General features: G+C 46.1%; 2 protein-coding genes and 1 long non-coding RNA gene across 13 annotated transcripts in view; 2 read left to right on the top strand and 1 right to left on the bottom strand.

Moving 5' to 3' along the window:
- Positions 1-24,186, top strand: part of LOC139707295 (uncharacterized) — a 32,970-nt gene that overhangs the window by 4,645 nt on the left and 4,139 nt on the right. The gene's annotated exons all lie outside the window — the stretch shown is intronic.
- Positions 14,974-16,918, top strand: Rxfp4 (relaxin family peptide/INSL5 receptor 4). Of its 2 annotated transcripts, XM_027920753.2 has the most exons (2): positions 14,974-16,492; positions 16,788-16,918. In XM_027920753.2, exons 1-2 carry the CDS (start codon positions 15,455-15,457, stop codon positions 16,794-16,796), a joined length of 1,047 nt encoding a protein of 348 aa, XP_027776554.2. In that variant the 5' UTR covers positions 14,974-15,454; the 3' UTR covers positions 16,797-16,918. The 2 variants fall into 2 exon arrangements, with proteins under 2 accessions (XP_027776554.2, XP_027776553.2); XM_027920752.3 differs by having other exon boundaries at positions 14,974-16,918.
- Arhgef2 (Rho/Rac guanine nucleotide exchange factor 2) overlaps positions 20,574-24,186 on the bottom strand; it is a 31,770-nt gene continuing 28,157 nt past the window's right edge. For 7 of the 8 annotated variants that reach the window (XM_071618348.1, XM_071618347.1, XM_071618346.1 and 4 more), the window contains exons 19-22: positions 23,975-24,025; positions 23,369-23,812; positions 22,692-22,875; positions 20,574-21,720 (exon numbers count right to left, since the gene is read on the bottom strand). In XM_071618348.1, coding sequence (XP_071474449.1) covers positions 21,647-21,720; positions 22,692-22,875; positions 23,369-23,812; positions 23,975-24,025 — 753 coding nt within the window. In that variant the 3' untranslated portion in view covers positions 20,574-21,646. Of the gene's footprint in view, positions 21,721-22,691; positions 22,876-23,368; positions 23,813-23,974; positions 24,078-24,186 lie in introns of those variants that run through there. The other variant, XM_027920971.3, reaches the window with a different exon arrangement.

The following is a 24,186-nucleotide window of genomic DNA, read 5'->3' as shown; positions in this document are numbered from 1 at the left end:
ACTGACTTGTCCTGTCACATACATACCTTGTCACCAGCTTTGACTACCCTTTCAGTGTTAATGGGGTACCTGTCAGTGTGCCTTGGGGGATGCGAAATAACTTTCAAAGTTTGACTGGTACGTGGCACTGATCTAGAGGGTTTGTCTATTTTCTCCCTTTTTTTTTAATATTTATTTTTTAGTTGTAGTTGGACACAATACCTTTATTTTATTTATTGATTTTTATGTGGTGCTGAGGATCGAACCCAGGGTCTCGCACGAGTGAGGTGAACACTCTATCACTGAGCTACAGCCCCAGCCCTACTTTTCTCCCTTTTAATTAAAAATTCTGCTAGGGAAAAACTATACAGCCATGGTCTGGGTAAAGATTATTTAGATTTAATTCCAGAGGCTCAGACAATGAAAGAGAAAACAGAAACACAGGATTACATCAAAGTAAAAAGCTTCTTAATAGAAAAGCAAACAATCGACAGTATGATGAAACAACCTACAGATTGGGAGAAAATATTTACAAATCACAGCTGATAAGAGGCTGATATCCAAAACACATAAGGAACTCAAACAACTCAATAGCAAGAAGATAAATGAACTGATTTTAAAATGGGCAACAGCTGGATGCAGAGGGACATGCCTGAAATCCCAGTGACTCAGGAGGAGAGATAGGAGGGTTATAGGTTCAAGGCCAGCCTCAGTAATTTAGTGAGAAGGCCTAACAACTTAGTGAGACTCTGTCTCAAAGTAAGAACTAAAGTGGGCTGGGGAGTGCAGCTCAGTGGTAGCACCCTTGGGTTCAATTCTCAGTACCAAAAAATAATAAAAAATAAATGATTTAAAAAATTAAAAATCGGCCTAAATAAATATTTTTCAAAAGATGATATACAAATAATCAACAAATATATGCAAAAAAGCTGAATGTCACTAATCATTAGGGAAATTCAAATTAAACCAAAATGAGATTATCTTCTCACACCTGTCAGAATAGCTACTATCAAAAAGATGAAAGAGGCCTAAGGCTGTGGCTCAGTGGTAGAGCACTTGCCTAGCATGTGTGAGGCACTGGGTTCCAGTTCTCAGCACCACATAAAAATAAATAAAATAAGGTCCATCAACAACTATAAATACATTTAAATAAGGGGGGGGCTGGGAATGTGGCTCAGCAGTAGAGCATGCGCCTAGCACATGTGAGGCCCTGGGTTTTGATCCTCAGCACCACGTAAAATAAATAAAATAAAGGTATTGTGTCCAACTACAACTAAAAAAAATAAATATTAAAAAAAATTTAAAAAAAAGATGAAAGATACCAAGTGTTGGTAAGGGTATGTAGAAAAGGTAATCCTTGCATGCTGTTGAAGGAATGTAAATAAGTATAGCTATTCTGGAAAACAGCATGGAAGTTCTCAAAAAACTAAAAATACCATATGTTTTATTTCTATGTATATAGCCAAAGCAATTGTATTAAATATGTTAAAAAGATAATCTGCATTTCCATGTTCATTGCAGCATTATTAACAATACTCAAGTTATGGAATCAACCTAAGTGGCCCATCAACAGATAGATGGATAAAGAAAACAGGGTGGGCCAGGCATGGTGCCACAGGCTCGTAATCCCAGCAGCTAGGGAGGCTGAGGCAGGAGGATCACAAGTTCAAAGCCAGCCTCGGCAACTTAATGAGGCTATAAGCAACTTAGTGATACTGTGTCTAGAAATAAAAATATAAAAAGGGATGGGGATGTGGCTCAGTGGTTAAGTGCCCCTGGGTTTAATCCCTGGTTGAAAGAAAGAGGGGAGGGGAGGGAAGGGAAGGAAGAGAAAGGAAGGAAGAAAAGAAAGGAAGGGAAAGGGAGGAAAGAAAAGAAAGGGAAAACATGGTGGGTTTGTGTCAGGGCACATGCCCATAATCCCAGCTGGCCTGAGGCAGGAGAATTAAAAGTTCAAGGCCAGCTGTGGCAATTGAATGAGGCCTTCTCAAAATAAAATGGGGTCCAGGGATGGAACTCATCGTCAGAGTGCTTGCCTAGCATAAGCAAGGCCCTGAGATAAATCCCCAGCTACAAAAAGATGAAAATGCAATATAGTGCACAATGAACACAATTCAGCCTTTAAAAAGAAAATGCCTTGTGTGCTGGTGAATGCCTGAAGTCCCAACAACTCAGGAGACTGAGGAGGGGAGGTCATTGAGCCCAAGATTTCAAGCCCATCTCAAATAAAATGAAAATGAAAGGAATTTCTATCACGTGCAACAACATGGATAAACCTAGAGGATATTATGCTAAATAAAACAAATACTGTGTGATCTCACATGCTGAAATTAAAACAAATGAACTCATAGAATCAGAGAGTAGAATGTTGATTACTAGAGGCTGGGCCAATAGGGGACCACGAAGATGTTGGTCAAAGGGTACAGTGTTTCAGTTAGACATATTATATGTAGAGTTTTTTTTAGACATAGCCTAGTGACTAAAATTAATAATAGTGTATTTTATATTTCAAATTGGGAAGAGTCAATTTCAAACATTCTTACCACAAAAAATGATAAGTATTTAAGTTAGGTGCAGTGGTGCACACCTATAATCTCAGCAGGTCAGGAGGCTGAGGCAAGAGGATCTGCGATTCAAAGCCTGCCTCAGCAAAAAGCAAGGCACTAAGCAACTCAGTGAGACCCTGTCTCTAAATAAAATACAAAATAGGGCTGGGGATGTGGCTCAGTGGTCGACTGCCCCTGAGTTCAATCCCCGGTACCAAAATAAAATAAAATAAAAATAAAAAAGGCTGAGAATGTAGCTGCATGGTAGAGCACCCCTGGGTTCAATCCCCAGAACAGGGGGTCAGCCGGGGGTGGAGGGATGGCAGACAGAGGATTTAGTCCGTGTAGAGATGCAAGAGAATGGAGCACTTGTGCTGAGAGAAGCAGAAAGAAGAACCCAGTGAGAAGCAAAATAAGAATTGAACTTCCCTGAAGGCTGTTCTGTTCTGTCTTTCCATTATCTCAGCTGAATCTGTTCAGATCTACTGAAATTGTAAAATTGCATTTAGGACCCTAAACTTTCAGGCTAACATTCCCACACACTGCAGTGGAGACTGGGAAGAGAAGATGGACATGGGGAGGCAAAAGGGTGAGAATTTTTGAAGGGTTCTGACATAATCAACTTCACCCTCTCCTTGGATATCTGGGTCATCATTAAGTGGCCACTTGGGGAATTTCTGTTACTCTCAATGAAACAGGCATTATAGAAAACCTGAAGGAAGGGAGTGACCGTGGAACCTGATCTGGAAAGAAAAGGATTTAAGAACACATATGGAGCTAGGGGCAGTGGTGCATGCTTGTAATCCTAGTTCAGGAGGCTGACGCAGGAAGATCTTAAGTTCAAGGACAGCCTTCCCACTAGCAAAACCTTGTCTCAAAATTAAAAAATAAAAAAATAAGGGGCTGGGGCTGGGCCTCAGTGGTAGAGCACTTGCCTCACATGTGTGAAGCACTAGGTTCGATCCCAGCACCAAATAAAAATAAAATAAATATATAAACATTTTTTTAAAAATAAAAAGAACAGAATGCCCCTGGGTTCAATCCCTAGTACTGCAAAGACAAAAACAAAACCAGAACACACATGGAGGGATTGACCTTGAACAGAAAGAGCTACTTCTTCCTGAGAATCCAAAAAGTTCTTGAACCCACCATGGTGGCATGATCATGCATGCCTGTAATCCCAGTGGCTCCAGAGGATATGAGGCAGGAGGATCACAAGTTCAAAGTAGCTCAGTGGTAAAGCACCTGCCTAGCATGCATGAGGACCTGAGTTCAATCTCCACCATCACATGAAAAATAAGCAATAACAGGAAAATCATTAAAAAGAAGAAGCAGCAGCCAGCCTCAGCAACTTAGTGAGACTCTATCTCAAAATCAGATAAAAAATGGGCTAGGGATGTGGCTTAGTGATTAAACCCCCTGGGTTCAATCCCTGGTACAAAAACACTTTTTTTTTCATGAATTTATAAAGAGATTGATTTAATTATTCTGTAAGCATAGTAATACATAGCTATTAGTACTGTTTACACTTGTTGAATCAGTCAACACAAGTTTGCCTAAGTGAACACCATCTGATCAGTGTCAGCCCCTTGCTTCATGAAGTCAGACAATTGTCAATAAACTGGCCACTATCAGTCTTACCAGAGTAACCATCTGCTAAAGATAATGTCTTTCTACTTAAATCTGTAAAAATCTACCAATCCCTGAACTCCAGCCTCCCCAGAATCCTACAACTAGAATATTTGCACTCTGCTCTGCTGGGAGAGATGAGTATGCCTACCATCTCTCTTTTACTAACGTAAGTAATAAATTTGGTAAACATAGTTGTCGCCAGCTGGCTGGGCTGGCAAATAAAAACCCACACGAGCACAGAAATATCTTTTTCCGGGGTCAGGTACAGCTCTGAGACCTCAGCTCCCATGCCTGAGGGCAAGGGGAGCAAGGGAGGCAAGAGGCAAGAAAGCGAGCCACCCCAGCCCCTCTATTCATTTAGGGGAAAGACATTTATAGAATATTCCACCCAAATAAGGCAAAGGATTGGGCTTGGAAGGGTGGAGTCTTGCTTGGTGATGTCCTGTGGTCAGCAGGTTGATTGACATCTTGGAAAGCCACACCCATCTTAGGTGCTATGTGGGATCACAGGCAGAGCAAGAGAAAAGGCACACATATGTGACACAGACCAATCAGGCAGCAACGTCAGGCCAGTCCCCTCATACAATCAGATGCGCATAGCTCACATCCACAGCCCATGGCTGGCTGGCAACACATAGTCTGCTCCCTTCTACCCTAAAAATTACTATTCGTCAATCCTTCATCCCTTCATTCAAGCCAGGATGCTTCTCATTACAAAAGCAGAAAATCAAACTCACAATGACTTAATAATAAAATGTATCATCTCCCAATACTAGAAATTTAAAGATAGTGCATGCTCAGTTTCTCTACTCTGTCTGCCTCCATTGAAGTATGGGACTTAGATTGGCTTCCTTCATGGTGACAAAATGAGTGCAGGCACAGTTGGGCCACATGCTGTTAGGTCCAACAAGAAAGAGAAATACCCTCTGCCACTCAGAATAAAAACCATTCTTCCATTTTGGTCTGATTGGGTTAACTTGTGCACTAACAATGGTCATCTGAGCAATATCATGAATTGATTAGCCTTTGGTTTAAGCCTTGGCTCTTGAACCATTTGCAGCCTTGAGATGGAGAAATCTCTTTGTGTGTGTCTGTCTCTCTCTCTCTCTCTCTATATATATATATACACATATATACATGTAGAGAGAGATTATATATATATGTGTATATATATATTATATATATATATTATATGTATATGCATATATATATGTATATATATATTATATATATATTATATATATATGCATATATATATATATATATATATGCATATACTTTTTTAAAAAAACAAGAGACAACGTCTCACTAAGTTGCCCAGGCTGGTCCTGAGTAGGTGGGACTATAGGCATGCACTACCACATCCACTTTAAGATGTGTATTGTAATTGGTTAAACTAATCAGGATCAACTCCTAGAGTTAGGAATAGATTTAGCCTCTTCCAGGTCATGTAGGCTTATAGGGGAGGAATGATATTGGAACAAAATTAGGTCCTTTATAAAGGAGGAAGGGAGAAATGGATTTGGGAAGGCCACCAACAGCATTCGGAGAGCTACTGGACCTTTTCTTCCATGGGTTTGTCCAATACCCACTTTCTTCCTAAGACTCCTAAATCCACATCTTCAAAAGATGATGTCTATTTCCATTGGCCAACTGCATATTGGATCTGCTATAACCAAGTGGTTCACAAACATTTTGACCCATTTCGACCTGTTTCCGGCTCCCTTCCTCCCACCCCCTCTCTCTATTGTGTGTGTTGTGTTTCCCTCTGTGCTGGATATCAAGCCTAGGGCCTTCTACATGCCAGGCAAGTGCTCTGCCATTGAGCTATGCCCCCGTCCCCTCGTTGTGGGTTGTAGTTTCAATTTGCTTTTTCCTTATGATTGATGAGGATGAGCATCTTATCTGCTTATGCTATTCTCATTTCTTCTTTGGTGAAGTAGCTGTTCAAATCTTTTGCCCATTTTAAAAATAAGCTTGGGCTGTGGATGTGGCTCAAGTGGTAGCGCGCTCGCCTGGCATGCGTGCGGCCCGGGTTCGATCCTCAGCACCACATACAAAACAAACATGTTGTATCCGCCGATAACTAAAAAATAAATATTAAAAAAAAAAAATTCTCTCTCCTCTCTCACTCTCTCTTTAAAAAAAAAAAATAAGCTTGTTTTCTTTTTACTAGTGAACTTTGATAAGTCTGTTATCAGCACTGTAATTTGCAAATATTGTCTCACAGTCTGTGGCTTGTCTTTTCATTCTCTTAATCATATTTTCAGAGTGGAAATTTTTTTTTAAATGTTTGTTTCTTAGATTTAGGTGGACACAATATCTTCATTTTACATTTATGTGGTGCTGAGGATTGAACCCAGTGCCTTCTACATGTTAGGCAAGCGCTCTACCCCTGAGCCACAACCCCAGCCCCCAGAGTGGAAATTTTATTGAGTGAAAATTTTATTGAAGTTCAATTTATCAGTTTTTAAAAATATTTTTAAGTTGTTGAGGGACGTTTATTTTATGTATTTGTATGTGGTGCTGAGAATTGAACCCAGTGCCTCACACATGCTAGGCAAGCGCGCTACCACTGAGCCACAACCCCAGCCCAATTTATCAATTTTTTATTTTATAAAGGCTTTTGATTTTCTAACTGAGAAATCTTTTTTTAAAATATTTATTTTTTAGTTTTAGGTGGACACAATATCTTTATTTTATTTTTATGTGGTGCTGAGAATCGAACCCAGTGCCTCACGAATGCTAGGTGAACGCACTACCACTTGAGCCACATCCTCAGCCCTTAACTAAGAAATATTTACCTAAACTACAGCCACAAAAGATTTATCCTTTGCTTTCTTCTAGAAGTTTTGGGGTTTATGATCCATTTTGAGTTATTTTTTGTGCATGATGTGAAGAATGGATTGAAGTTTTCTCTTTAAAAAAATACTTTATAGTTCTAGATGGACACAATACCTTTATTGTGTTTATTTATTATGTGGTGCTGAGGATCAGATCCAGCGCTTCACATGTGCTCGGCAAGTGCTCTACCACTGAGCTACAGCCCCGGCCCTGAAGCTCTCTCTTGTACTCTTTTTTTGGGGGTGGTACCGTGGATTTCAACAGAATGCTTTAATACTGAGCTGTATCCCCAGGCCTTTCTTCCTTCTTTTCTGTCTTTCTTTCTGTATCCATTCATTCATTAGTACTGGGAGTTGAACACAGAGGCACTCTACTACTGAGCCACATCCCCATTCCTGTTTACTTTTTATTTTGAGACAGGGTCTCAGTAAGTTTCTTAGGACCTTGCTAAATTGCTGAGGCTGGCCTGAAATTTGCAATCCTCTTGCCTCGGCCTCCTGAGTTTCTGGGATTACAGGATTACAGGCGTGAGCCAGTGAACCCAGCTTCTTGTACACTTTTTAAAATTGTAGCTATTCAAATGCTACAGAACCATTTGTTGACAAAGACTATCCATTTTTCAATGATTTGTCTTTGTACTTTTGTTGAAAGTCAGTTGACCATAAATATGTGAGTCTATTTCAGGACTAGATGTTTTTCCATTAATTAGTGTGTCTATTCTTTTGCAAAACCTCACTTTGTTTTTCTGGTACTGTAGATCAAACCCAAGGCCTCACACATGCTAGGCAAGTGCTCTATCACTGAGTTACACCTCCAGTGCCAAAACCACACTGTTTTGACTGCTCTAGTGTTATAGTAAACTTTGAGATCAGGTAGCACAAATGCTGCTCCATTATTATCTCTTTACAAAATTATTTGGCTATTTTAAAAAATTTTGGGGATATTTTCATTTTCACATGACTTTTAGAATGCTTGTGTGTGTGTATATATATACAAAAATTACACACACACACACACACACACATATATATATATATATATATGTACACACACACACATTTAAAAGCCTGATAGGATTTTGATTAGGATTGTTGAACCTTTAATTGTGAGAATTAACATTTAAGAATATTTTTGCAGGGCTGGGCTTATAGCTCAGTAGTGGAATGTTTGCCTAACATGTGTGAGGCACTGGGTTTGACTCTCAGCACCACATAAATATAATAAAATAAAAGTTCATCAACAGGGGCTGGGGATGTGGCTCAAGTGGTAGCTCACTCGCCTGGCATGCGTGCGGCCCGGGTTCGATCTTCAGCACCACATACAAACAAAGATGTTGTGTCCGCCTAAAACCAAAAAAAAAATTAAGTAAATAATATTAAAAAATTCTCTCTCTCTGTCTCTCACTCTCACACTCTCTCTAAAAAAAAAAAAATAAAATAAAGTCCACGAACAACTGAAAACTAAACAATATTATTGCAGCCAGGTGCAGTGGTGTGTACCTGTAATCCCAGCCACTTGGGAGGCTGAGACAAGAGGATCACAAAATCAAGGTCACACTGGGCAATTTAGCAAGCCCTGTCTCAAAATAAAAAATTAAAAAGATCTGAGCATACTGAGAGGCTAAGGCAGGAGGATCAGGAGTTCAAAGCCAGCCTCAGCAAAATCGAGGCACTAAGCAAGGCACTTATCTTACTGATAAGACCCTGTCTTTAAACAAAATACAAGATAGGGCTGGGGAAGTGTCTCAGAGGTTGAGTGCCCCTGAGTTCAATCCCCAGTACTCACCCTCCGGAAAAAAAATATAAATTAAATAAAATAAAAGGTCTGAGCATGTAGCTCAGTGACAGTGCATCTATGGGTTCAACCCCCAGTATTGCAACAACAAAAAAAAGGAATATATTCTTTTGCCACTCAAGAACACATAAACACAGTATAATTCTTCATTTGTTTAGATCTTCTTTGGTTTTTCTCAGCAGTGCTTTCTAGTTTTAAGTATACTGGCACTGCACATCTTTTTTGTCATTATCTCTAAGATTTTATTAATTTTTTTTTTGCACTGGAGTTTTAACATAGGCGTACTTTACCACTGAGTGACATCCCCAGTCCTTTTTATTTTTTATCTTGAGACAGGGTCTCACTATGTTGCTGAGACTAGCCTAGAACTTGGGATCCTCCTGACTCAGCCTCCTGAGTCACTGGAATTATGGTGTGAGCCACCACCCCAGCAGAAATGCTTTTTATGTAAGGCAGACAACCATAATCTACCCCTACAGGTCCTTGGACTCTGATCAGGATAGAAAGTGGGACTGGTAAAATATGGCTTTCAGGGTAATGTGAACAGGATGGATAGCAAAGCTTATTTGTTAAATCTAGTTCCTCCTCTTCTAGCACTTGTGACTAAGGCACCATCTCTAAAGGAGTTGTCACTGTCCCTCTGCATCCTGATGCCATTTCCCTCTGTAGTTTTGGCGTTTCCAAGGATAGGGACTGGAGCTTGTGGCACTCAGGAAGTGGGAAGGAGATACTGGGTGGAAAGAAGCACCTACAGAGTTTCAAAATGTAGTGAAAAGAGCACTTTTCTAGTAGTCAAGGGACTCTTATCTCAAATCCTGCTTCTGCCATCACTTTCCTAGTGGCCTTGAACAAGTCACTTTCACTGTATAAAATGAAAAATTGATTCAGATGAGATCCTTTCTATCTCAAAAAGTTTATTTATTTATTTTATTGAATCCAGGGTCTTGGGCATGCAAGGCAAGCACTCTGCCAGCTGAACTATATCCCCAGTCCCTCCTTCTCCTCCTCTTCTTCTTCTTCTTCTTTTTTTTTTTTTTTGGTAGTACTGGAGTTTGAACGCAGCAGTGCTCTACCACTGAGTTACATCCCCAATCTTTTTCTTTCTTTTTTTTTGGGGGGAGGGGTACCAGGGATTGAACCCAGGGGCACTCAACCACTGAGCCACATCCCCAGCCCTATTTTGTATTTGTATTTTATTTTGACACAGAGTCTCACTAAGTTGCTTAGGGTCGCTAAATTGCTGAGGCTGACTTTGAACTTATGATCCTCCTGCCTCAGCCTCCCGAGCTGCTGGGATTATAGGTGTGTGCCCCTGTGCCCAGACTGAATCCTTTCTTATCTTTATTTTAGACAAGGTCTTGCTGAGTTCCAGAGTCTGGCCTCAAACTTGTCTTCCTCCTGCCTCAGCCTCCAGAGTAGCCAGGATTATGCACCATTACACAGGCTGTTTATTCTTTTTTTATTAGGAAAGCAGTCATATTTCATTTTTGTCTCCCAGAATCTAGCACAGTGCCTGATACATTGTGAGGGTCATAGAAATGCTGTGATTAGTGAATGAATGAATGAACGAATGAACAGAGTACTACAAAAATGAGGTTCTGGGGCTGGGGCTGAGCGGGAGCGCCCTTGCCTGGCATGTGTGAGGTTCTGGGTTTGATTCTCAGCACCATATGTAAATCAAACAAAATAAAGGTCTAAAACAACTAAAAATATATATAAAACAAAAATGAGGTTCTAGCCGGGCATGGTGGCACACGCCTGTAATCCCAGCAGCTCAGAAGGCTGAGGCAGGAGGATTATGAGTTCAAAGCCAGTTTAGCAATTTAGTGAGGTCCTAAGTAACTAAGTGAGTCGCTGTCCCAAAATAAAACATAAAAAGGGCTGGAGATGTGGCTTAGTGATTAAGCATCCATGGGTTCAATCCCCAGTATCAAAAAATAAAAATAAAATTGTCAGGTGAGGTAGTATATGCCTGTAATCCCAGTGGCTCAGGAGGCTGAGATAGGAGGATGCGAAGTTCAAAGCCAGACTCAGCAATAGCAAGGTGGCAAGGTGCTAAGCAACTCAGCGAGACCCTGCCTCTAAATAAAATACAAAACAGTGCTGGGGATGAGGCTCGATGGTTGAGTGCCCCTGAATGAATGAACAGAGTACTACAAAATCAATCCTGGGTACCAAAAAAAGAGGTTCTTAGACCTGACAAGCCATGGGATCACCTCTGTACATAACCACAAGGGAGTGTTGATGGTCTCAGACCAAGGGAAAGCTTTAGATTAGACTAAAGACTAAAAAAAGAAGAAGAGAGGAAAAAGAGAGAGGAAGGAAGGAAAGGAGGAAGAAAAAGAATTAAGGAATCAGTAGCTCAGTATTTTATAACCTTTAAAAATCTTTTTTTTTTCTTTTTTAGGGGGGTACTGAGGATTGAGCTCAGGGGCAGTCAGCCACTGAGCCACATCCCCAGCCTGATTTTGTATTTCATTCAGAGACAGGGTCTCACAGAGTTGTTAAGTGCCTTGCTAAATTGCTGAGGCTGGCTTTGAACTCATGATCCTCCTGCCTCAGCCTTCCCAGCCGCTATGATTACAGGCGTGGGCCACCTCTTTAACAATCTTCTAAAAAAGACTGTACCACTTAAAATAGTATTCTCAAATGAGAATTTCTGAACTTTGATAACATATTTTCCTATATCAAATTCATAGGTGTTTTTTTTTTTTCTTTTTTGGGGGGATGGTGGATACCAGGATTGGACTTAGGGGCACTTGACCACTGAGCCACATCCCCAGCCCTATTTTGTATTTTATTTAGGGACAGGGTCTCCCTGAGTTACTTAGCCCCGTGCTTTTGCTAAGCCTGTCTTTTTTTTAGTTTTAGGTGGATACAGTATCTTTATTTTTTATTTTTATGTGGTGCTGAGGATTGAACCCAGTGCCTCATGTATGTTAGGCGAGCACTCTACCACTGAGCCATAGCCCCAGCCCTAAGCCTGTTTTTGAACTCATGATCCTCCTCCCTCAGCCTCCAAAGCCACTGGGCTAGTTTTTTCTTTTGATGCAAGTATGTCTTTGGATCTTTCCCCTCAAATATGTTCATTACACTTTTCTTGATCCCATAGGGACTGACTATTACATGCTGTATTTTCTGGGTTCTGTTGCCTTCCTATTGGGTTTGGCCAATTAGACTGTGACACGAGATTGGAAGGCTGGAGGAGGGGAGAGTATTTCTCCACTGCTGTCTGCTCCAGGTGGCATATCTAGCAGTCCATGGATCCAATTACCCAGTGTGTTCCAGAAGATACTTAAAAAAAAAAAAAAAAAAAAAAAAAATATATATATATATATATATATATTTAGTTTTAAGTGGATACAATATCTTTATTTTTATGTGGTGCTGAGGATCGAACCCAGTGCCTCACACATGCTAGGTGAGCGCTCTACCACTTGAGCCACATCCCCAGTACTCTTAAGTCATTGTAATAAATTCTCTTTTATGCTCTAAAAAAAGGAGAAGACGAAGAAGTAAGAAATCAGAGGGCCATGGGCTGGGGTTGTGGCTCAGTTGGTAGAGTTTTTGCCTAGCATGAGTGAGGCACTTTAGATTAGACTAAAGACTAAAAAAAGAAGAAGAGGAGGAAAAAGAGAGAGGAAGGAAGGAAAGGAGGAAGAAAAAGAATTAAGGAATCAGTAGCTCAGTATCTTACAACCTTTAAAAATATTTTTTTTCTTTTTTCTAAGTGAGCACCACATATAATAAATAAAGGTCAATCAACAACTAAAAACAATTTTTTTAAGAAATCAAAGGGCCAGATATTTTAATGGGACAGCAGAAGCCTGGAATTCTGTCCTACCTTCTTTTCTCTAGTGAAGAGAAAATAAATCCAATGCATTGAAGTTTTCATAACTGCCATATTGTTAAGGTAATTCTGGGAGGGCAGAAGAGTATACATGGCCCTGAGTGAGTGACTAGCACAAAGTCACACAGGAGCAGTCAGAAAGTCCAGGTGGTAGCCCAGAGGCTCACCTGACCCAGGACTGGACATTCTTCCCTGTCATCCCCTCACACTCATCCAGACCGCATCTCTCTCACCTCTGAGTTTCTCATATGGAGTCATCAAGTCTCATGATGATTTATTGTCCTGAAGAGTCCCTCTGCTCCCCAGCACCCCAGGAAGACTAAACATCAAACATGATCTTGGGCCAGGCCAAGTGGTACATGCCTATAATCCCAGCGGCTTAGGGGGCTGAGGCAGGAGGGTTGCGAGTTGAAAGTCAGCCTCAGCAATTTAATGAGGCCCTAAGTACTTAGTGAGACCCTGTCTGAAAATAAAATAAAGTTTTAAAGGGCTGGGGGTATGGTTCAGTGGTTAAGCACTCCTGGGTTCAATACCTGCTATCAAAAACAAACAAACAAATCTTCGGTACCGGGGGGCAGAGTGCCTGGCCCATCCTTCTTGAGTGGCATCCCCAGCACTGCAAAAAAAGAAAAAACAAAAACAAAATCCCCAAACATTATCTTAATTAGCCAGCAGAGGACAAGATGTTGAATATGTTTGAATCCTTGAAAAAGCCTCACTCTTTTACCTACCCACCTTGCATGTTGTCCTTTACCCAGTGCAGCTCCTGCTGCATACAGAGAGATGGCCAATGAAAGGTGATGACCGAGTGGGGCATTTTTCCAGTTGGGACTGAGATCATGGGGAGACAGGACGAGGTGTGGTGACAGCATGTCTCAGGGCCCACAGCTCTGAAACAGGGTTTGGGGAATAGAGGAGAGGGTGGGGTGCTGTTGAACTCTGGCTACACAGATCTGAGTGGGAAAGGTGAAGTGGCAGTGTGGGTGACACAGGTGGAAGGACGAAATAATACAGAGCAGAATAAGAACTGAAGGCATGTCCAGGTCCACCCAGGTCCCCACAGGCCCAGCATTCCCTGCAGGGGGCGAACAGGAAGCTGTGACTTCCTCTCTCCTTTCCCTCTCTGGGCTTACCCTCAAGGTTATTTGCTGCTGAGATGAATTCCAACCTGTGTTTTAGTTGGCACTGTGCCCTGGGCATGATGACAATAGCTGCTCAGTGTCCAGCTCCCCTGCACCACAATCGCCCCAAACTTCTCCTTTGAAATAGCAGTCATTCCTGCACAGACATACAAAGTGCTGTCTCACACGTATTAACTTAATTCATTACACCAATTTTGTTAGAGACTTTTTTTTTTTTTAAACTGGGGATTGAACTCAGGAGCACTTAACCACTAAGCCATACCCCCAGTCCTTTTATATTTTATTTAGAGACAGGGTCTCACTAAATTGCTTAGTTCCTCGATAAGTTGCTGAGACTGACTTTGAACTGGTGATCCTCTTGCCTCAGCCTTCTAAGACACTGGGATTACAGGCGTGTACCACCATGCCCAGCCAGACTTTTATCTGAAAAAAAAAAAATTTCCCCTACTGAGAACTGAATCCAGGGCCTTGCACGTGCTGAGTAAGCAAGCACCCTGCCACTGAGCACTGAACTGTACCCCCTCTCTCTCCACATTTTCTTTTTCTTTTTAAGCTGGGTCTTGCTATGTTGCCTAGGGAACCTCAAAACTCCTGGATTCAGGTGGTCTTGCTACCTCAGCCTCCTATGTAGCCAGGACTACACGTGTGTCACCACGCCTAGTTAATCCTGAAAATTTTGTTTTGTGGTGCTGGGATTGAACCCAAGGTCTCGTATCACTGAGCTATAGCTCCAGTTCTTTTTATTTTGGAGGGACAGGGTCTCACTAAGTTATTCAGGCTATCCTTGAATTTGGGATCCTCCTGTCTCAGCCTCCTGAGTAGCTGGGACAACAAGTATATGCCACTGCACTTGGTTAACTCCTGGAACTTTTAAGCAAAGAAATAAGCTCAGGAAGTAAAATAACACCCAAAGGCACACAGCTAGTGAGTAGCAGATGTGAGACTCAAGACCCTCTGCTCCCTCTTCTCAGACACTTGTCCTGATTCCTGCCTCTGTGTCCACTCCTTGGCCCTCCCCTGGGCCCCAAGAGAGCACTTTCTGCAGAGGGACTCTGCACACGGTTGGGAGTAGAGGGAAGCCAGGAGCATTGGCACACACCTGGGATTACAGACTTGAGAGGCTGCGGCAGGAGGATCACAGTTTGAGGCCAGTCTGGGCATTTTGGGAGAGACCTTCTCTCAAAAACAAAAAAATCCCCCAACAATAGAAAAGGCTAGGGATGTAGCTCAATGACAGAACGCTTGCCTAGCATGGATGAAGCCTTGGTTTGACTCCTGTTATTCCTGAGCTGTCTCCCGGAGCGCCCTCCACAGTGAAGTCATTCCCTCTTCTCCCCTTCCTCATTGCACAGAGCTCTCTCGCGCTCTCTCTCTCTCTCTCTCTCTCTCACACACACACACACACACACACACACACACACACAGGTTTCAGGTCCCTCTTGGTATGCCCCACCCACCACTGGACTGGCCCAACAGGGAGCAGGCAGCTGTCCTCACACCCCTCCCTCTGAGGTGTGGGTGTGGGCTGCGGCTCCTGGCTGGCGGCTATAGGCCGCAGAGAAGCACTCACACCCTGAGCCTCCTGCTGAGCGCCTCAGTGGCCCCTGCCAGCCTGGCAGGCACTTGCTGGCTCTTTATTCAGCACCACCAACCTCCGATGCCCTGCGATGCCCACACCCAACACCTCCTCCCCTCTACCCACGTTCTTCTGGGTCAACGCCTCTGGAGGCAGCGCGCTGAGTGCCGAGGATGCTGGGATGCCCGTGCAGTTCCTCGCCCTCAGGGTCACGGTTGCTTTGGCCTACGGGATGGTAGGGGCCATCGGCTTGCTGGGCAATTCGGCTGTGCTGTGGGTGCTGGGCAGCTGCGCGCGGAGAGCCCCTGGCCCACCTTCCGACACTTTCGTCTTCAACCTGGCTCTGGCGGACTTGGGGCTGGCCCTCACTCTCCCCTTCTGGGCGGCAGAGTCAGCACTGGACTTCCACTGGCCCTTTGGAAGTGCCCTTTGCAAAGTGGTCCTGACGGCCACTGTCCTCAACATCTACGCCAGCATCTTCCTCATCACAGCACTGAGTGTCGCCCGATACTGGGTGGTGGCCATGGCTGCGGGGCCAGGCACTCACCTCTCACTCTTCTGGGCCCGTGCGGCCACCCTGGGAGTGTGGCTGGCGGCGGCTCTGGTGACAGTGCCCACGGCCATCTTTGGGTCTGAGGGCGAGGTGTGGGGTGTGCGCCTCTGCCTGCTGCGCTTCCCCAGCAGGTACTGGCTGGGGGCCTACCAGCTGCAGAGGGTGGTCCTGGCTTTCGTGGTGCCCTTGGGCATCATCACCACCAGCTACCTGCTGCTGCTGGCCTTCCTGCGGCGGCGGCAGAGGCGGCGGCAGGACAGCAGAGTTGTGGCCCGCTCTGTCCGTATCCTGGTGGCCTCCTTCTTCCTCTGCTGGTTCCCCAACCATGTGGTCACTCTCTGGGGTGTCCTGGTGAAGTTTGACCTGGCGCCCTGGAACAGCACTTTCTACACCATCCACACCTACGTCTTCCCCGTCACCACGTGCCTGGCACACAGCAACAGCTGCCTCAACCCCGTGCTCTACTGTCTCCTGCGCAGGGAGCCGCGGCAGGCCCTAGCAGACACCTTCAGGGACTTGCGCTCAAGGCTGTGGCCCCAGGGCCCAAGCTGGGAGGAACACGTGGCCCTAAAGGAGGTAGGCAGGCAGTGGGCAGCCAGTACGCCCCAGGAGAGTGGTCCTTCTGCCATGCTCATGAACAGGGACAAAGGGACACCTGGGTGAAGGGTACAGTAGGTGCAGGATCCACACATTCTAAGCTGCCCTGGGCCAGGCTGCAGTGTCCTCTGGGAAAGTCTGACCTTTGATCACCAACTCTGGGTGTGGTGGAATGGGGGAGGCCAGGGCCTGGGGCCAGGGGAGAAGGGCTGGGGCAATGGCTCACAGAGGTGGGAAAGAGGAGGAACCGAGAATAAACCTCTGTCACCTACAGGTGTCTTGACCCTTCATCCTTGCTCCGCCTCCAGGACAGTGCAAGAATTCTCAGGACATTTTCCCCGTAGGGGTCTAGGCTCATGGATCAGAGGTCGGTGCCCATCTCCCTCTGTCCGTCCTCCCCACCCTCACCTCTAAACAGACTATTTCTTTTTGTATATATATATGTATATTTTTTAGTTGTCAGTGGACCTTTATTTTATTTATATGTGGTGCTGAGAATTGAACCCAGGGCCTCACTCATGCTAGGCAAGCACTCTACCACAGAGCCCCAGCCCCAGACCTAAATGGGTTATTTCTTTTCCTTATTTGGTACCAGCACTTACAGTGCCCTCTTCCCCTGGCCACTTACCAATTTAGGGGTACCACAGAAACTTGATGCCAGAAGACTCAGCCTCAAGAGCTGTAGCTCCCCTGCAGCTCCCTGCGATGCCAGCTGTGGGGTCTTGCCAGAATCCCTTGCACCTGCCAGACCCGTGTGTAAATCCCTGGTGCTGTGTCTCTCCTTGAATTAGGATTTGGAAGGTTATCACTGGTGCCTATAATCCCAGTGGCTCAGGAGGCTGAGGCCCGAGGACTATGAATTCCAAGCCAGCCTCAGCAATTTAGCAAGGCCCTGAGAAGTTTACTAAGTGACCCTGTCTCTAAACGAAATGCAAAAAAGGGCTGGGAATATGGCTCAGTGGTTGAGTGCCCCAGAGTTCAGTCCCCAGTAGTACCCCCCTCAGAAAAAAAGTGATAACAGCAAGTCAAAGACACGTATGGGGCAGACGGAGGTGAAAGATGCAGAAAGGAGTGGAGGGAAAGAAGGCGAACGGTAGGGCTAAAGAAGTGGAAAATGGTGCGAGTCTAACTCCCTACCCTGAATGCATAGCTCCAATTCAACATAGCTAGAGCACCTGATTTTCACCTTTACCTCAGACAAGTTACTTACCGCTTTGTGCCTTAGTTTTCTAATCTGTAAAATGGATTGTTGAGGGTTCAACGATGCAAGAAATATAGTGTTTTTGCTATTATTCTCACATCCCATGTAAAATGGGGACGAAGGGAAAGGAGGAAATAAAGGGCAGCTGGTCTTTTTGGAAGTGGTTTTACATGCCATGGGTTATAAGGAAAGTCTCGCAGTAAACCCCTCTCAAAGATGGGTCTCTAGGACAGAGGGCTCGACTTGGTTTATTTTTGGTACCAGGGATTGAAAGCAGGGACACTTAACTACTGAGCCCCATCCCCAGCCTTTTTTGTTTGTGTGAGTGTTGCTTGGAATTGAACCCAGGGCCTTGTGCATGCAAAGCAAGCACCCTACCAACTGAGCTGTATCCCCCAGCCCTCCTTTATATTCAACTTAGAGACAGGGCCTTGCTGAGTTACTTAGCGCCTCTCTAAATTGCTGAGGCTGGCTTTGAACTCGCAATCGTTCTGCTTCAGCCTCCCACCTCCCAAACTGCTTGGATCATAGGTGTGTGCCATTACACACTCCCATTTGTTTGTTGGGTACCAGGGATTGAACTCATGGGCACTCAACCACTGAGCCACATCCCTACTTCCATTTTGTAGTTAGAGACAGAGTCTTATTGAGTTGCTTAGCACCTTGCTTTTTGTCAGTGCTGGCTTTGAACTCATAATCTTCCTGACTTAGCCTCCTAAATCACTGGGATTACAGGCGTGAACCACCACCCCTGGCCTCCCGTTTTTAATGATGGTTAGCTATTAGAAGGGAGTTTTAGGGGGAGAGTCCTTGGAAAGAAGGTAAGAGGCAGAGGGAGGCTGGGCTGGAGGTTCCACTTCCATTGCCCTCCACTGTCCGCTCTCTGGCACACCTTGTAACCCAGGACACCAGCACCCTCTCTGAAGGGGAGACCATGTGCCTCCAGGCTCCTTTCCCTGCCCTGTACCATTCAGTTGCTGAGAAGAGGCCACCCAATTCACAGCATATTAAGCAATGGGAAAGAGATTTAATTAGCCCACTGATGTTTAATTTCCTTTTTTTGATAATGTTTAAACTGGTTCCAAAACTCCAGGTCAGTTCCCAGCCAATTCAGGAAGATGGAAAATGCTCCCCTACCTAAGTATCCCTCTTCCCACCTCCAGCAGCCTGCGGATATTGGCTCCTCTGGGGGCATCTTGGCTTTATGGGAACCGGAGGTAAATATTGACAAAATTTACAAAGGTCCAAGTCAGCGACGAGTTAATGCACATAGACTTGCCTTTGGAGGAGAGTGGGAGAGAGGAAGGGCAGTGGAGGGGGAAGCCTGGGCAGGGTGGGATGCGGCAGGCTTGGATCTCCTCTGGGAGTGGAAGGCGCAATGGAAGGCTTGACTTGGAAACTGCAGTAGGATGCCTGCCCGGTGGGGCATGCCTAGAACCCCTGCAGTTTGGGAGTTGAGGCAGGAGAATCCCAAGTCTCGGGACAGTCTCAAAAAAACAACTGGGGATACAATTCAGTGGTAAGGCACCCTTGGGTTCAGTCACCAGAACCAACCATCCACCACCACCACCAAAAAAAAATATAAAAAAAGCAGCAGGAGGCATAGAGGTCCAATCGGAGTTTTCAAAAGTAGAATTAAAGAGGTGACAAGGGTCAGGATGATGAAAGCTGGGAGGCTCTAGCTGTCGGGGATCAGCATCAGAGAAATGTTTTGGCACCACATTTTGGGGCAGAAGACAAGGAGCTGCTGAGGCCTGGGTCTGTTTGAAACTTGAAGCTCTGACATTCTCAGGCAGAGAAGTGAAGGGCTGGAACTAGGACTGGCTTTTTCCTGGCTTGGTGACTTTTTTGCACCCAGCCTATAAAATGAGGACTTTTTCTACCTCCTAGGATTCCAATAATGGATGAGATAAAGCCCCTTGGAAGATCCAGATGCGGGTTAGTGTCTCCATGCAACCTCAAGTCTTCCTAGGCGGGCTTTTGAGCCCCCTTCTTCTCATCTCACCCCGCAGGCTCCAGCAGTGTGCACAACCAGCACGGACACAGCCCCATGCTCTCCACCCCTGGCCCAAGTAAAGGGTGTCAACTAGAAATGAGAAGTGAAATGAGGTGAAAACAAGAACCAAAACCAGAGGCAAAGAGCAGACGAGGAGCTCGGGTGAAGGCTGACACTGGGGACAAACCAGAGCAGGAGGGGAGTTGGATATGAAATGAGTGACACTGGGGAGGTTACAAGAACCGGGCTAAAAGGGGCAAGAGGCAGACAGGACTTCTAGCACAGCATACAAATAAGATGAAAGTAAGCTTTGTAATATTGGCTGCTGGAACCTGAGTGCCTTTTTTTTTTCTTTTTTTTTTTTTTGGTACTGCGGATTGAACCCAGGGGTGCTTAACCACTGAGCCACATCCCCAGCCCTTTTTATTTTTAATTTTGGAACAGGGTCTCACTAAGTTGGTTAGGGCCTTGCTAAGTTGCTGAAACTGCCTCAAACTTGTGATCCTCCTGCCTCAGCCTCCTGAACTGCTGGGATTACACACATGATCCACTGTGCTGGGCTAGCCCTTTTTCTGAATTTTTGGAGACAGGGTGTCACTCAGTTACCCGGCTGGCCCTGACCAGGCAATCCTCCTGCCTTAGCCTCCTGAGTAGCTGAGATTACAGGCATGTGCCACCATGTCCAGAATAATTGTTCATTTTAAAGATCTGCATGGCTTCATTCATTAGTGCCCCTTCTCTGCAGTGAGGCAGAGGGCCCTTCTGGTGAGACCACGAGACCCAGAGGGGAATCTGGGTCACTCCTGCTTGCTCTCTCACCATCACCCTCAGAACTAGCAGATATTAGAAGACAAAGCACTTCATGGGTTTTTAGTCTTTAATTTTCCCTGCTTGATCTTTTTCTTTCTTTTTTTTTTTTTTTTTAACAATCATATTGGCAGAAAAATGGTTGGAGCTGGTGGGCACTGGGGGAGTCCACTGAAAAACCCCCCAAATTCACGCTGAGGTTTCAGGTTATGGTTACTGAGGTGGGAGATGAAGTCAGGATTCATACAGCTTCCCCAACCCACCCTAGAACTTCTTCCAAATGGCTGATAAAGAGGGTCAGATAGGAGCTCCATTACTCTAGATGAAGGGAGAGGTCACTCTCCCCATTCTTCCCTCAAGTTCAGAGTTGGAAAGAGAAGGCTACGATCTCTACTGCCTACAATCTTCTCTTAAAAGTATAAAACACGTGCAGTTGGCTTTGGTACAAAAAAGAAAAAAAGAGTAAAACATTCTGGTCCCTGTGGGTTTTTTCCCTCACCCCCAATAAACCATTATGGCTGCCCTAACTTCTATGCCACCAACTCTAGGAAGCCAGGTCCTCTCTCCCTGGATTTCCTGGAGGATGGAGAGAGCAGTAGTAAGAGGTGGAGGGGAGCAGGGAGAGGGGTGTGGCCCTGCCCACAGCCCTCCTTAAAGGGGCAGTAGGGTCCTATGGTTGTAGCCTCTTGTTGAAGATGTGTGTTGCTGGGGAAGGATGTCAGGGCCAGAACCTGTCAGCTCATGGCTAACCCTGAACACACCCCAGTAGTGTTAAAGGACAAGGCCCCCTGATCCCTATGGCTTGGTTCCCATGTCCCTGGTCCTTTAAATCGCCCCTCTCCCCCCATAACTAATAAACAATAAATAAATAAATTTTCCTAAAGTAGAGGGAAGAAGGCATGAAAAATTGGCATCTGTGGTGTAGCTTTTGGATGCCACCAAGGGGATACGGTGGCCTAAACCCCCTGGCTTGCTAAATGGCCCCAGGTATCCAAGGATTCCAAGAGCTGGCAAGGATGATCAGCAGTTCTTTCAAACGTTCCCTCATCATTAGCAGATTGGAGTCACCAAGGTTTGCCCTCCTCAGTAATGTTCTTCAGTGGGGTGCAGCACAGGGAGAGGGAACCCCTTAGCTCTCTGAAGCCACAGGCTCCCCATCGCGGCTCTCTATCTCCTCTGGGATGTCCTGCATTCGAGTGAAGTCTGCAGAGGACAGGGTAAAACAGTGAGTGAGCTGAGTCTCCCATGAGGAACTGTCCCCTACACTAAAGCCTTCCCACCTGAGGGCTGGGGGACTCTGAGTGCTAGGGAGGATGACTCCTTGGGACAGGAGAAAACCATCAGCAGCATGTCCCCACCTAGATACTTGGTATAGTTCCTAAATACACAGATATACAATTTGGTCAATAAAATACAAAACACTTAGAATATAATATGAAATTATAATCTAGCTAGTTATTTTGTATTTCCTGAACCAACTTTTAGAACTCGGAGATCTCTGAAATCAATTTACTTTTGGGTGTGTGTGAGTGTTACCAGGGATTGAAGTCAGGGGCACGTCTCCAGCCCTTTTCTGTATTTTATTTCGAGACAGGCTCTTTCTGTGTTGCTTAGGGCCTTGCTAAATTGCTGAGGCTGGCTTTGAACTCGCAATCCTCCTGCCTCAGCCTCCCGAGCTGCTGGGATTACAGGCACACACCACTGTGCCCAACCACTCAGTAATTGTTTATTACTTTGAAGCTCTATTTTCATGGGCTGAGAGTATGGCTCAGTGGTAGAGCACTTGCCTAGCTCACACAAGGGTCCTGGGTTTGATTCCCCACACTGCAAAAAATTAATAAAAATCTATTTCTTTTTAAAAAAGTTGGGAGTCACCAACCACTCCTTATTAGGCAAAATATCTGTCCCTCTCGAGAGTTACTGTGGCCTGGCTTGCTGGCACATTCCTATAATCTCAGAGGTTTGGGAGCCTAAGGCAAGAGGGCTGCAAGTTCAAAACCAGCCTCAGCAACTTAGTGAGATCCTGTCTTAAGATAAAAAATAAAAAGGGTGGCTCAGTAGTTCAGTGCCCCTGGGTTTGATTCCAGGACCTGGGTGGTCAGTTAGCACCCACCTGGAAGCCACAGCCCAAGAGCTGCAGCTCACCTCCACTGCAGATCCCACCAGGGTCTCACCTCGTGGACTGTGGGGTGGGGACAGACGGCTGCTGCCTTCCTCCTCACTGCCAGTGTCAGGGTCACTGCTGTCTTGCAGCCGCTCTTCTGGGCTACCCAGCTCCTGCCTCTCACGGTCCTCAAAGGGTCGGTGGACAGAGCGAACAGTCACGGGCAGATCCAGGCGGTCATGTCCCCGGCTGGGCTGTGGAAAGCGGGCAGAAACTACAGCGGGCTGGACAGTGTGAGGACTGCAGGCTCTGCCTCCCTGGGGGTGGGGTGTCCAAAACCCACTCCTCAACAGTGACTCCCTGGGGTAGACTCCCCACCAACTGATCACTTTTCTTGTGGCCATCCAGGTCATTTTCCTTCAGCACCCATCCCTGTACCTGGGGAAACTTCTTTGTTTTCTAACCAATCTTTTTTTTTTTGACAGTACTGGGGATTGAAGCCAGAGGCACTCTGTCACTGAGATCCATTTTTTAAAAATTTGAGGCAGGGTCTCCCTAAGTTCTGAGGCTGGCTTCAAACTTGGGATCCTCCTGCCTCAGACCCTGGAGGCCGAGACAACAGGCCTGTGGCCACCCCACGCACCCAGCTCCAACCAAATTCTTAGTATTCTTCCAGGTTGCTGCTTGATTTCATTGTGGGGGGCCCTCTGTCACCTGAGGCTGGGTTACCACTCTAGGCAGCCCTACCTGGGGGGGCGTGAAGCTCAAGTACAGGGCGTCGCCAGCGGGGAGGCTGCGCCTGCGCGGATCCAGAGGCCGGCGCGCCCAGGGCGCCTCGGCAGGGAGCGGCTCGGTCTGGCCCAGGGCGGCCAGCTGCCTGCGGGCCTCCTCAGCCTCGCGCTCCAGCAGCGCGCGGGCCTGCTCGCTCTCGCGGAGCCGCGCCTCCAGGCTGCCCGCCTCGGTGGCCCGCTCCTCGCCCAGCCGCCGGCAGCGCCGCAGCTCCTCCTGCAGCAGCGCGTGTTGCCGCTGCAGCAGCGCCAGCTCGGTGGCTTGCTTGTCTGGGGCCACGGTGGCGGCCGCCGCCCTGCCAGCCTCCCCATCCCGAGAGTTGGCTCGGGCCAGCTTATCCCGCCGCTCAGGGCCCTCGGGGAACCGGGCTTCCATCAGAGTGTCCTGCTGGGCCACAGCCGCCTGGGGTAGGACAGGGACAGAAGGGTATGTCAGACAACCTGGTTCCCGGACCCCTGGCCCTCAGCCTCCAGCCCTGTTAGGACGACTGTGCTCAACTGTGCTCATTCCACGGTCTCGGCCAGGCTCCGCCCTCCGGCCCGGGGGCGGTCCTCGCCTACTGACCTGCAGGCCATGCAGAAGTCCATAGAGATTGACCACCCGCTGTAACGCCTCCTGAGGACAGAGGAGAGGGTGGGAACAGTGCCCAAGCTTCAGGACGGGAGAACTGCCCAGAAGTTGAACAAGAGTGGGTGTGGGGACAACAGGATCTCGAGACGCTCCGAAGTCCACACGCTGTCCCCCGCACCACTCCAAATTGGGGTTTTTCAGGCTGA

This window comes from Marmota flaviventris, chromosome 10, assembly GCF_047511675.1.
Source record: "Marmota flaviventris isolate mMarFla1 chromosome 10, mMarFla1.hap1, whole genome shotgun sequence".
NCBI lineage: Eukaryota > Metazoa > Chordata > Mammalia > Rodentia > Sciuridae > Marmota > Marmota flaviventris.
The sequence above is the reverse complement of the archived record's forward strand: the minus strand, read 5'-3'. Positions and strand labels throughout refer to the sequence as shown.

Bases quoted from the DNA above. Each gene is read 5' to 3' on its own strand.
- Rxfp4 (XM_027920752.3), top strand. From the start codon at position 15,455: ATGCCCACACCCAACACCTCCTCCCCTCTACCCACGTTCTTCTGGGTC.